Source organism: Sinocyclocheilus anshuiensis, unplaced genomic scaffold (genome assembly GCF_001515605.1).
Source record: "Sinocyclocheilus anshuiensis isolate Anshui unplaced genomic scaffold, SAMN03320099.WGS_v1.1 scaffold71, whole genome shotgun sequence".
NCBI classification, from domain to species: domain Eukaryota; kingdom Metazoa; phylum Chordata; class Actinopteri; order Cypriniformes; family Cyprinidae; genus Sinocyclocheilus; species Sinocyclocheilus anshuiensis.
In genome coordinates this window covers 981748-994274 of record NW_015548203.1, presented here as the reverse complement: position 1 = coordinate 994274, position 12527 = coordinate 981748, and the positions used below count along the sequence as shown (strand labels likewise).

Below are 12527 nucleotides of genomic sequence, written 5' to 3'. Positions count from 1 at the left end.
TATATATATATATCTCATCTTGGTCAGTGTTTGAGACCACAACAATAAAAAATTGCAATGAGATTTTTCATGGAGTTAGTTTATTGCCATTTGTTGCTTTGATTTGGGCAGGTGGATCAGCACAAGATCACAGTGGTGGAGCATGAAGCCCTTCTTACATGAGAGGGATCCTGTTAGATGAGACACTAACACACACGGTACAGTTACCTTTAGCTTTACTACTGTTAAGAGTTAAAAATGGACAACCATGGTTACATCACAGTGTGTTACAAACCACAAGAATGAAAGACGTCAATGAGCTTATAACCAGGTCAACTGTGATGTTTCAAGATAGTATCGTCACCCAAAGCTTTGGACTCTCTCACTAGATGGTCCTCTCGAGGTCTGCTTTATGGTTTGGTTCTACTGAATCTAACGAAGTCTTTGCTAATTGAGTAAATAAATGAACACACTGTATTCTGAGATTGGTTCAGCTGTGATTCTACTGTGCTGTTCACCGTTCCCTTTAAGGACGTGAAATTTTTGCTCTCTATAGCTCGACAAACATTCAGCAAACCTTCAGTGCAAAGATACTGTCGAGAACATTTGGCAGAGCATAATAAATGACATAAACATTTTTTCTTACTTTGTTAACGTATTTTTTCTAGATAAACATTTCTACATGTAATCACTATTTAATAATTGATCTACTGACCAACCCAGGCTCTTATTTGGATGGAAAGAAATGAATTTTTCTGATGGTGAGAATTAGTGTTTGATTTGACTGATTCTTTCTTTGCAGTTTGGCTTGTTTAAAGGAATAGTTCACCCAAAAATAAAAAATAGCTGAAAATGTACTCTCTCTAAGGCCATCCAACATGTTGATGCTGTCAAATGGGTGCCATCAGAATAAGAGCTCAGAGCTGATCAAAGCATCACTATCGCAAAACCGAATTTAAAAACATCTTGATGGATTTGTTTCTTACGAACACATGTTTTTTCACTTCACAAGATGTTAATTGATGGACTGGAGTCATGTGGATTACTTGTGGATTATTGTGATGTTTTTATCAGCTGTTTGGACTCTCGTTCTGACGGCACCCATTCACTGCAGAGGAATTGGTGATGTAATGCTAAGTTTCTCCAAATCTGTTCTGATGAAGAAACAAACTCATCTACATCTTGGATGGCCTGAGGGTGAGTACATTTCCAGCAATTTTTCATTTTTGTATGAATCGGACTAAATGGTTAACAATTAAGGCCTTTGGTAAACTAGTATCTCTAATTTTGAAGCGGTGAGGAGGTTAACTTAGTCCTCAGATGTCTGAGGGGCACTTAGATCATTTCATTCTCACTCATAAAGGCATGTTCAACTCTATGGGAATGAATGGATGTGCCACTAAAATGGACATTCTCACACACACACACACACATATATATATATATATAAACCCATTTAAGGGGGAAACTGCTGAATATGTTTTTTTTTTTTTTATGGAAATGTTCTAGTGTTCCTCAAAACCATAGACCGTTGGTTTATGGGTATTTTACAGTGAGAGATTAAATGATAACCAAAACAACAACGTAAGCACCCAATTTAGATGTTCAATGAAAACCAAATCGAGCTGGATTCTGGGTGGTCAGCAGAAAATACTGGAGTTTTACACACACAATCTAAAACATTTCATAACTGCAGCACTTGATATTTCAAATAAAACAAAGGTTGTGTGCTTTCTGTCTCGTATGCCTCCCGGCAACTGCTTTGCAGCATTTCACGAAGAATTCCCACTCTGTTATCATCTTTATCAAAAGTACATACAGCATCAAACGTTAAAATATAACACAAATATCAATATGTATTTATATTTATATGCATATAAGCAAAATAATAGCCTTCACAAAATAAATCTCTGATTTATTTTACAGTATGTAAATCACAAGAAGAAGAAAAAAACTTTCTAACACGATTAAAAAGTGCTAGCAGATTATTTTACAACAATGTGCAAATGTATTCTGAAGCCTTACATTATGTAGTCTAATTTGTACATGATTTAGTGTTTGAGTTGATTATCTTCAGGGCAGAATTCCCACAGGTCAGAATGAGTTTGTCTTGGTTTAATCTTGGCTATTTGTCTATCGGTTCTCAATTAAGACAAATAAAGGCAAAGTTTGGCAACTATGTGTCAAAAACTGCAACGTGTTTACAGCAGAACAACAGAGATCAAGATCTCCTCTCGGATATTTAGTGTTCTGCAAAATTGACATTGGCAAAAAAAAAAGAAAAAAAAAGAACTTGCCTCTACCAGGTGGAAAACATTTCAAATTGTGTTTTCAATAATCATTGTCTTTTCATTTATCTCTTATATTCCTACTACTATCGGTAGTTATTGAATTGTTAGTTAAAGCTAGAAGAATCTTTATGATAATATGCATTTCTGTGAAACTTTACAATGTTTTATTTGCTTTTTGCATTTTTTTCAAAATAACTTCCATTGCGTTTCCATTATGATTTAAAATCATAAACTAAAAATCTTAGAGATCATATTAGTACTGGCACTCCAAATATAGAACTGAAACTAAAATTGTAAACTTCTAATTAAAGTCGGCATGAAACGTTGCTTGAAGCCCATTTTAATTCAGTAAAGTGATGTTATTCAGAGTAATACCGCATAAATGATTAATTGCATTGTGAAAAATGGATGTTTCATGTTGACTTTAATCAAATGCAACTTTTGGTTCACAAGCACCTAGGGCTGCACGATTATGACAATTCATAATTGTCGATTATTCCTCTCTCGCTCTCTCTCTCTCGCTCGCTCGCGCTCTCTCTCTCTCTTGCTCGCTCGCGCTCTCTCGCTCGCACTCTCTCTCACGCGCTCTCTCTCGCTCGCTCGCGCTCTCTCTCTCGCTCGCACTCTCTCTCTCACGCGCTCTCTCTCGCTCTCTCTCGTTTATATGAAAATAAGCTGAAAACACACCTTTAGTGCTTTTCTATAGCATTAAGCCTCAAATGTCAACTATACATCGGATTGGTTTCTTCTTTAAATGATAAAAAAAGTAAAAATATGAATGGTATTATAATGTTATACTAAAACTAAAACAATGGAAAAACCCTTAACATGTAGAAAGAAAAAAACATATCTTAAGTGTGCAGAATAACATAAGTGGACTTAGAACGATTACGTAATTGTGGCATCCATAATTGTAATCGCGATTAGAAATTCGATTAATTGTGTGGCCCTACAAGCACCTTAAAAAAGTGCCACTTCTTCAGTTGAAATCCTGCCTGTGTCTGCTAAAAACTCTCTAGATGTTTCCAAACACGCATCTCTTGATGTGCAGGATAGATCGAGCACACAGTACATTTCAGATGAACTAGGAAGATATTGATTTTATTTATGGCAACCAAAACCATCTCCTGACAAGCCTGAGCAGAGATGGGAAGTCGCGCTCTGTTTGGCACTTCCAGTAAATGCTGTGATATCACGCACCAGGAATTGAGGTCACCTGTCTCAGACGAAGACACATCAAAAGAAAGCTACAGAAATTAGTTTTCATCATTTGGCAACTGCATGTGGCCTTCTTGACATGAAATCTGCAAAGACACATTTAGTTTGATTGTTACATCTGTATCTATGTTTGCTGATCAGTTAAATGCAACACTGTTTATTGAAGCGTACATTATTTTAATTTACATATGCATGAGATTTTATGAATTTGAGAATATCGTGTGTGTATATGTGTATTGGGCCAATTTAAGTCAAGGATGCATTTGTAAATCCTTTTTTTTTTTTTTTCATTTTGCTTCATTTTAACCATGTGCTTTTTGCTCAGATTTGATTCTCGTGTCAGTGCAAAGAGACCCATATCACGTTCAGGAAAGTGGCCTGTGGGAATTCTGCCGCTCTGTGAAATAATGTTATAGGCTACACTATACTGTCCCCTCCAAAGACATGCTGATTTTGTCCTGCAAATCTTGATATCTGCAATAAACTTTGCACATAATTTTTCTTAAAAATCATGTATATAGTTTGCAGTTTCAACAGGTGGAAGAGCATCTGCTAGAGGATCTGTAGTATGATGAAACAAAAAGTAACCGTCAATTTCCATCAGCTGTTTTAAGACTGTAAGATGATGCAGAATTCCATCAAATGTAAAAAAAAAAAAAATACTGACGATTTCTTCAACCAGCTTGCCTTCGGAGGGAGCTTTCCCTTTGACCTACATAACACTCTCAAAAATGATCACCTTGTTCTCCTCCGTTCCAGGAGACAGAGAGGCCAGGCTTTTAATTTCAGTGTCAGGGGCCATGTATTCGAGGTGATGGGCTCCCCACACTGGTTTGGTCAGATTTTCCCAACGCTGCATGCAGGAAAAACGAAAACACATAATGATTTGAAGCAGCTCATGTAGTCCTAATGTATGCATTCTGAATAAAATCAAGCTAGTTTAGAGAAGACAACTACAAGTCATTTATTGTAGCTGTGAGAATTACAATTAATGACAATCAGACTAAGCTTTGTGTCAACAAATCTGTGCTGACATTTCCATTTAGTGTGTCCGTAGGTTTTCCCACGTTATCCCACATTATTTTCAAGGACTGATAGAGTTAACACTTGCAAATGACGGTTTACAGTTATTTATAAATCAGACCCAGATTTATTCTTTGTACGGTTGTTCTTTTGCATTTTTTCATTAGCAGAAGCAGTAATAAAATGCAAAAATTAGATGAAAAACTTAATACATTTTTAAAGTTTTGAGAAACTGTAAATTACATAAAAAATACACAATAAAACACAAATAAAAATTACTTTAAAAAAACATTTGTTACTATGATTTATTAAATTGTTCCTTAATTTTAGGTGAATTAAAACTAAAATTAATACGAGGTAATGCAGTAGTACAACATCTCTACTGTTTAATTACAATGAGGTAAAAAAAAAAAGTAATCTCCCCCCCCCCACATCAACTAAAATTAATAATAAATAAAATAAAAGATAAAATAAAGATAAAAATAAATATATATCGTAATAAAAAAAAATTCGTAAAATATAAAAAATAAAAGATAATTTTTATTAATTAATACGTACTATAATAGTATAAATAATACTAAAACAACACAATAAAGCTCAACAACTGAAATATCAGCAGAGTTACATTGACCTCCATATTTACATTTCTTGTTTGCTAGGCTTGCTGCGATAGACGGTGTTTTCGGTTATACTGGTGTTAAGCTGGTTAATACCGGTTAGGTCATTTGCCTACCGCAGCACCGCCCCCCACTGTCGTTTTGATTTTTTTATAGTAACAAAAATAATTTAGCCTAGTTCAGTTAGAGCAGTGTTTCCCAACCGGGGTGCCGTGTAAAAAAATCCTTTTTTAATATTTTTAAATTGCTAAAATGTTCAAAAAAGCGTTTCTTATTTATTTGGTTCCACAGTGTTTGCTGATTTTCAGTTTTATATACCCATTTAAACTTTGTGTAGCCCAAGTAATTTATTTTATTAGGCATATATGGTGTATTTTTATTCATTTTGTTAATAAAAGTTCTATGAGTTTGACATTGTTGTTGCTTGAATTGACCAATGCCGAATTGCCGCTAATTTGAAAGTGAAAGTAAAATGTGCACGGCTCTTTTTCAAGCTATTTGAAAGCCAAGAAATTCGAGGAAAAGAGGGAAAACTCAAATGAACAATTGCTTAACGCCGAATTGTGGTAATTCAATTGCCGCTAATTTGAAAGTGAAAGTAAAATGTGCACGGCACTTTTACAAGCCATTTGAAAGCGAAGAAAAGAGGGAAACTCAAACGAACTAACACCCCCCCACGCAACCCCAATGGTGATACCGGTATTACCGGTGTTGTCACACGTCAATTAACTGGTGGGAAAATTTCCTCACCGTCACAACCCCATTGTTTGCTGCGATGCAGTTTGAGAAATAATAATCTGATTGATTTTAGTCTGTCTGAGCAAATTTCCCTCTGGCCTGTATTCTTATATAGATATCAGCATATTTTCCTAGTGTCATCCTCACAAATTGCTAAACCCCAAAATAACATTTAGTTTTCTTTCCTTAAAAAGTAATGGAATGCCTCACCGCACTATAAAAGCGCGAGATTAATCACAATTACTATTTAATTTGACTGACAGCCCTATTATTTTCCATTTCCTCCAGCATCCTGCACTAGTTTTCCTACACATACATGCCACAGACCTCAACTGTATTCAGTGTGTGTTTGGAAGCAAACACTGAGGGGATGAAGCATTTTGGTCTATCTGCAGAGGAATGACAACCATTAGCCTAGTTACTATAAATACACGCATCGCTTTCTCATGAGTAATTCTGATGCTTTTCAGTGAGGTAACTGACCCATGCATCGACAGCTACAATAAACTGCTGTTTTTGGACTGTTTGCACTAACTGTTGTTTGTGGGGCCGATACTCAGAATTTGAATGATGCACATAAACAAAGCTACTCGCTCAATGCTCTCCACACCTCTTATGTGTTGGCTAATGGAGCAGTGGTTTGAATAGGTTGAAATGGTGCAAACCTCTCTGAATGTTCCCTTGGCTCCAGCGAGCTTGTACAAAAGGCTAACGGGGATACAGAGCATGGAGGAGAGAGCCAGACACCATCCGATCACCTCTCCCCACCACGGGTACACATACACATTGTTGTAGGTCAGAGGCTTGTAGTTCAGCAGGTGAAATAGGAAGATACCCTGAAGACATAAAGAACAATATCAGAGTACACAATCTAATTGAATAATACAGGAGCAGCAGTCTAGCAGGTCTTTTTATAGAATTAACCTTGATCAGGTCAGTTTGACCCACATTTGATTTTCAAACTGCCTTTATTTCTGGACATTTTGTAAATAGTTCTCATTTAGGGTCATGAATGAGCATGCAAAGTTTTAACACAGACATGTTTTGGAAAGGCTGTACAAATTTGTGACGACTTCTGCGAAAGTCGAATATCTGTCTAAATCTGTCGAAAGTCTAAATATGAAATACATTAGACTTTATGAAATTTAAGACTCAACGTTTATTCGAAACTGAAGACTTCCAAGGAAAATTCACTGTTTTTGGTCGTTAGGTTTTTGGATCTCAATTACAAGAAAATGACAAATTATAAAAAGGCAGAAGTAGTACAAATAGCAAAAAAATATTACTTACACTAAGTACAATTAATGTTAGATACCAGGGTTATTATAGTTCACTAAAACTTGAAACAAAACATTTTTCGTTACTTGAAATAAAATATAAACTACTTTTATGGCATTATCTCATTTTCAGTTAGTTCATCTTGATGTACTAAAATAACTACAAGTAAAAATGAAATTAACATTATAAAAAAAAGATATACATATTTAAAAAAAACTAATGAAAAATGACAAAAACACAGAGAATTAAAATAACCCAATATATATTCAGATAGTCATGACAAAAAAACATTTTTTTGTGTGTGTTTGTGCTGCTTATTTTGAACATAAAAACAAGCTACAACAGAGGTTTTCCTCTGAGTTTTTTTCATAGTGTTGATTTTTTTTTTGAAATTGCTCGGAAACCAATGGGGCTCAATTTGATCCACAACACAAAAGTTATATCGAGTTTTTGAACACAACAGAAGGGTTAAATGGCATAAATACTGACAGGCACTATCCAGCATATTTTCCAGCACTCACCATGCAAACACATGGAGTTATAATGGACCAGCACCACTTCATCCACGGGAATGGCCGGTAACCGATCATACGGGCAATATCGTCCATGAACCTGTCAGCACCTGCACACAGCGGCATGAAGTCAGCGCTCTTTTGGGTGTGTGTGGGATTACAGCAGTGTTACTGTCAGCACAGGGTCCTACAAGCTACTCTTATAAGAGAAATGCCTACAGTACTCCTGATAAACTGATGAGACGAGAAGAGAATGGAAAAACAGCTACATGAAGAGATTCTCACCATAAACCCACGCGACAACCACGCATTCCCAGAATGCTTGCCACAGTAGGGTCATTCCACTGGCTGAGTAGTAGTCAAAAAGCTGGAAGACGTACATCCCTCCCTGTAAACGCAAATTGATATGAAATCAAAATAGACCCTTTTTACTTCATAAATGCCTCACAATCAGTCATGTTGTTTTACAGAGAAAAAACAAATACAAATATGAAATTTCCCACAAATAGTAGAATAATATAGTGGTAGAATAAATATATACAAGCATACAAGAGATTGGGGTTGGTATGAATTTTTTTTGTTTTTATATTATTGAAAAAATTCTATGCCAGTCGAGGCTGCATTCATTTGCAGTAAAAATATTGTGAAATATTATTAGAATAAAAAAAAAAACGGTTTTCATTTTGAATATATTTTCAAATGTAATTTATTCCTGTGATGCAAAGCTGAATTTTCAGCATCATTACTCCAGTCTTCAGTGTCACACGATGCTTCAGATATCATTCTAATATGCTGATTTGCTGTTAAGAAATATTTTTTATATCCATCAATGTTATGCATCTTTTGATACATAAATAGAAAGTTCAACAGAACAGCATTTATTTAGAAAATTAAAACTAAATATTATATGAGCATTGTAATTTTATATTCATTTTATTTGAGATTTGCACTTTAGGATTTTTTTTAGGAAATTTAGGACATAAACACAAACCCTGACTTGTAATTTTGATATTTTCAAGCTCTAAACCTGAAATAAATGACATTTTATAAAACAAAAATATGCCACAATGGAGGTTGCAACTACAAAATGTTGATTTTAATGATATTTCCTATTATTTTCCCATAATCAAAAACTAATATTAACCAGTAATATTATAGCTCACTGATCAAATTCCTAGTTCCACCCTGCATTATTTATATTTGGTTTCACCCTGAGGTGAGTGAATTAAATGCATCATGAATGTTGTTTCATGTTGTCTTCACAACAATTTGTCACCTTCATCTGTTTTTGGAAAAACACAAATGAATCAATATCACAAATGCTACTTGTCAGGTTATTTTCACTTTGATTCTTTGAAGTTTCCATATGTAAAGCTTCGGGTCACTATGAGCTTTATGAGTCATGTCACTCCCACATACGGCAGCAATTCTGACTGAAGAAAGATCAGTCTCTGAATGAGAGCGTGACGATCTAATACCCAGAGAAAGGACTTGTGACAAACCATTATATTCTTATCTGATTAATGGTGAGCCACACGACTGATGCTGATATTCTCACAGCTGATGAAGCGGTTTTTCATTAAGAGGACTCACCTGTGTAACCATGGAGAGATCTATAATGAAGCATAATAAACAGCAGATCGCCACAGCGATTTCACGCTGATAGCGCATGTAATACTTTCCAGGGAAAAGATCAAGAATGCCAGTTACGAAACCCTCCACACCAACAAACTGCAGAAAAAAAACATAGGGGTCAAATGTGTTATTAATGGGCTCACTTCAAAATCAAACTCAAAATATTTTCAGTTGCGTGGTGATATTTTACTCAAAAACACACAAGGGCAGTTCTCCAGCAAATGAAAGGAAAATGTCCTCTGACAACTGAAATAAAAACCTCTGAGATTCAAGTTAGATTTAATAATTTATGTTTCTTATGTTTAAGTTATGTTTATGTTTCTTACTAACGAAAATTATATTTAAACTAAAACAATTTTTTAGTTTTAGTTTTAATAATATACTTAGAAAATATTTAGAAAAAAACTGCCAGTGTCAAGCTATTATAATTATTATTTTTATAGATTACAGTATTAGTTTGTAGATAAATATTTTTATAAATACTTTATAAATACTAAAATATGAATAAAAAATATTAAAAGTCAGTTGATACATTTATAATTTAGAGGAAATGTTAACGTTTTTAAATTGTCGTACTGAAACTGTTTTATTTGGAGATTTTAACATAAATTGGTCAGACAAACGTAGTAAGCAAAAACTGAAATCAATTACAGCAAAACATAAATTGAACCAGTTAATAAAAGGTCCAACAAGGATAACAAAAACAAGTACAACTCTTACTGATCTGGCATTTACAAATATACCTGAAAGGGTAATAAAAATATATAATCTTCTGACAGGTTTGTCCGACCATAACACGATCCTTGTTGTTAGAAAATTAACAAAGAAACGTTTGCAGAGTAATGTTCGTCAAACTTTTAAACCAGGAGTAGTAGGCATCCCTAAGAGTAAAATTACAAGATTTGAAAATGATATAAAAAATATTAATTGGGATGATGCATTACAAATTGGTGACCTGGACAAAAACTGTGAAATTGTGATGCAAACCACTGAAAAAATTATTCAGAAGTATACACAACCGTTAAAATGTAGACAAAATAGTGCATCCCTACCATGGCTAAATTCAGATATTCATCAACTAATGAAAAAGAGAGATCTTGCTTTTAAAAAGTCTTTGCTTACAAAAACACAGACAGCTATCCTAAGTTTTAAATAGTTGAGAAATAAAGTAGTTAGTGGAATGAGGAAGGCGAAAACTGCGTATTTTGAGCAATTGATTTCAGAATCAGGAGGAAATAGCTCATCTCATTGGAAGTGCATTAACAAATTTTCTAAACGAGAAGGCACCCAAAGAAAACCATTGTTGGAGCTGCGCATAAATAGAAGACTTAGTACTGATAGCACTGAAATTGCCAATGAATTTAATAGATATTTTATCCAGTCTGTGGAAGAGCTTACTATATGTTTTGAACCTGTACAATTACCTCAAAATGCAATAAATGACACACCCTCATGATAAGAAGATAAGATACTTCAAATTATTAATCAATTGAATAATTCAAGGGCTAAGGATATATTTGGAATGGATACCGCATTCGTAAAAAAAATATAGTGCTTGTTTGCTAAAGCCCTTGGTAAATTTGATAAATTTATCTATTAGAGAAAGTAAATTCCCCTCAAATTGAAAAAACTTCTATTATAACCCCAATTTTTAAGGCAAGATCAGTTGATGAGGTTCAGAATTATAGACCAATTTCTATACTCCCTGCAATCTCTAAAATTTTTGAAAAGTTTGTAGCTGAACAACTTATCAACTATCTAGAAAAACATGATCTACTTCACTCTAAACAGTTTGGTTTTAGGCCTAAGTATTCGACAGAAATGGCAAACTGCTTTCTCACAGAATTTATTAAGGGAGCTTTAGATAATGGCAATGTAGTAGGCGCAGTGTTTTTAGATCTCAAAAAGGCATTTGATACAGTGAATCATGAAATTCTCCTACATTAAATTTGTTTAGCTTCTCTCAGCAGGCAATGAATTGGTTTAGATCATATTTAGAATCTCGAGATCAGTGTGTTAAAATAAATCATTCAAGATCAGCTTTACGAAACAATGAGATGGGTCTCCCTCAAGGGTCAATTTTGGGTCCATTGTTGTTTTCCTTATATGTCAATGATTTACCAAATTGTTGTAAGCAAACTAAATGTCAGTTATATGCAGATGACATGGTCATTTAGGTATTGGCACAGACTCCACGCTTAGCTGTAGATATATTAACAAATGAAATGACTGGTGTGTCACAGTGGCTGCAAAACAACTGTTTGACCTTGACTTGTTCAAAAACTGTCTCAATGTCTTTTTCAATTAGAAGGAAGGAAATAAGTGGTTTTATAATTAAGATCAATCAAAAGGCAATAGAGACAGTTAACAATTGTAAATATTTAGGTGTTATTTTAGATTCTCATTTGAAATTTGATGTGCATGTAAAGAGGCTGTGTAGAACAATCAGAACAAACTTGAATTGTTTTTACATGATTAGACCGTATATATCTCTAAAAGCAGCTAAGTTATACATGCATGCAATGGCCTTTTCGCATTTATCTTATTGTGTGACTGTCTGGAGTCAGGTTTCTCAACTGACTATCAAACCTGTTAGATCTCTGTATAAACAAACACTAAAAATTTTGGACAAGAAACCAAATAGATGGCATCATTGTAATATTTTACAAAAACATAGTTTGCTTAGTTTTGAAAATTGTATTAATTTGTCTCTTATTAAAATGGTTTTTAAATGTGTAAATAATCTTGCTCCAGACATTATATGCCAATTAATATCAAAACAGAGTAGTAAGGGGATCACTACAAGAGGTGCAACTAATCAGATTTTAAAAAGTGCTTCAAACTAAAGCAGGTTTGTGAACACTGATGGTCGTACACAGTCTCAGCTTTTTTTTTCTTTTTTTACTTTCGCTTAGTTTTTTGTGTTATTATTGTTTTACTGTTGTTAAAAAAGCCTAACCAGGGACTGGGTCTGCAAATTAGCCTTTGGCTAGAAGCCTATATGTGGAGCATCGGCTGCTTGAAATTGTAGCAATTTTATACTGCATTGTCTCTGTTAAAGGGGTCATATGATGCTTTTTTAAAGATCATTATTTTGTGTATTTGGTGTAACAGAATATGTTGACATGCTTTAATGTTCAAAAAACACATTATTTTTAAAATACTGTTCATTATTGTGGGTCCTCTATGCCCCGCCTCTCTCAAACACGTCGTTTTCAACAAAGCCCCCTCCTTTG

At 34.3% G+C, this 12527-nt stretch overlaps 1 protein-coding gene across 1 annotated transcript in view; it reads right to left on the bottom strand.

Annotated features, from left to right (window-relative positions):
• Positions 1 to 3154: 3154 nt before the first annotated feature.
• Positions 3155 to 12527, bottom strand: part of slc6a8 (solute carrier family 6 member 8) — a 40006-nt gene continuing 30633 nt past the window's right edge. Inside the window, exons 8-12 of the mRNA XM_016440112.1 lie at positions 9250 to 9387; positions 7942 to 8044; positions 7666 to 7766; positions 6532 to 6702; positions 3155 to 4341 (exon numbers count right to left, since the gene is read on the bottom strand). Of these exons, the coding sequence (XP_016295598.1) occupies positions 4201 to 4341; positions 6532 to 6702; positions 7666 to 7766; positions 7942 to 8044; positions 9250 to 9387 (654 nt within the window). The 3' untranslated portion in view covers positions 3155 to 4200. The remainder of the gene's footprint in view (positions 4342 to 6531; positions 6703 to 7665; positions 7767 to 7941; positions 8045 to 9249; positions 9388 to 12527) is intronic.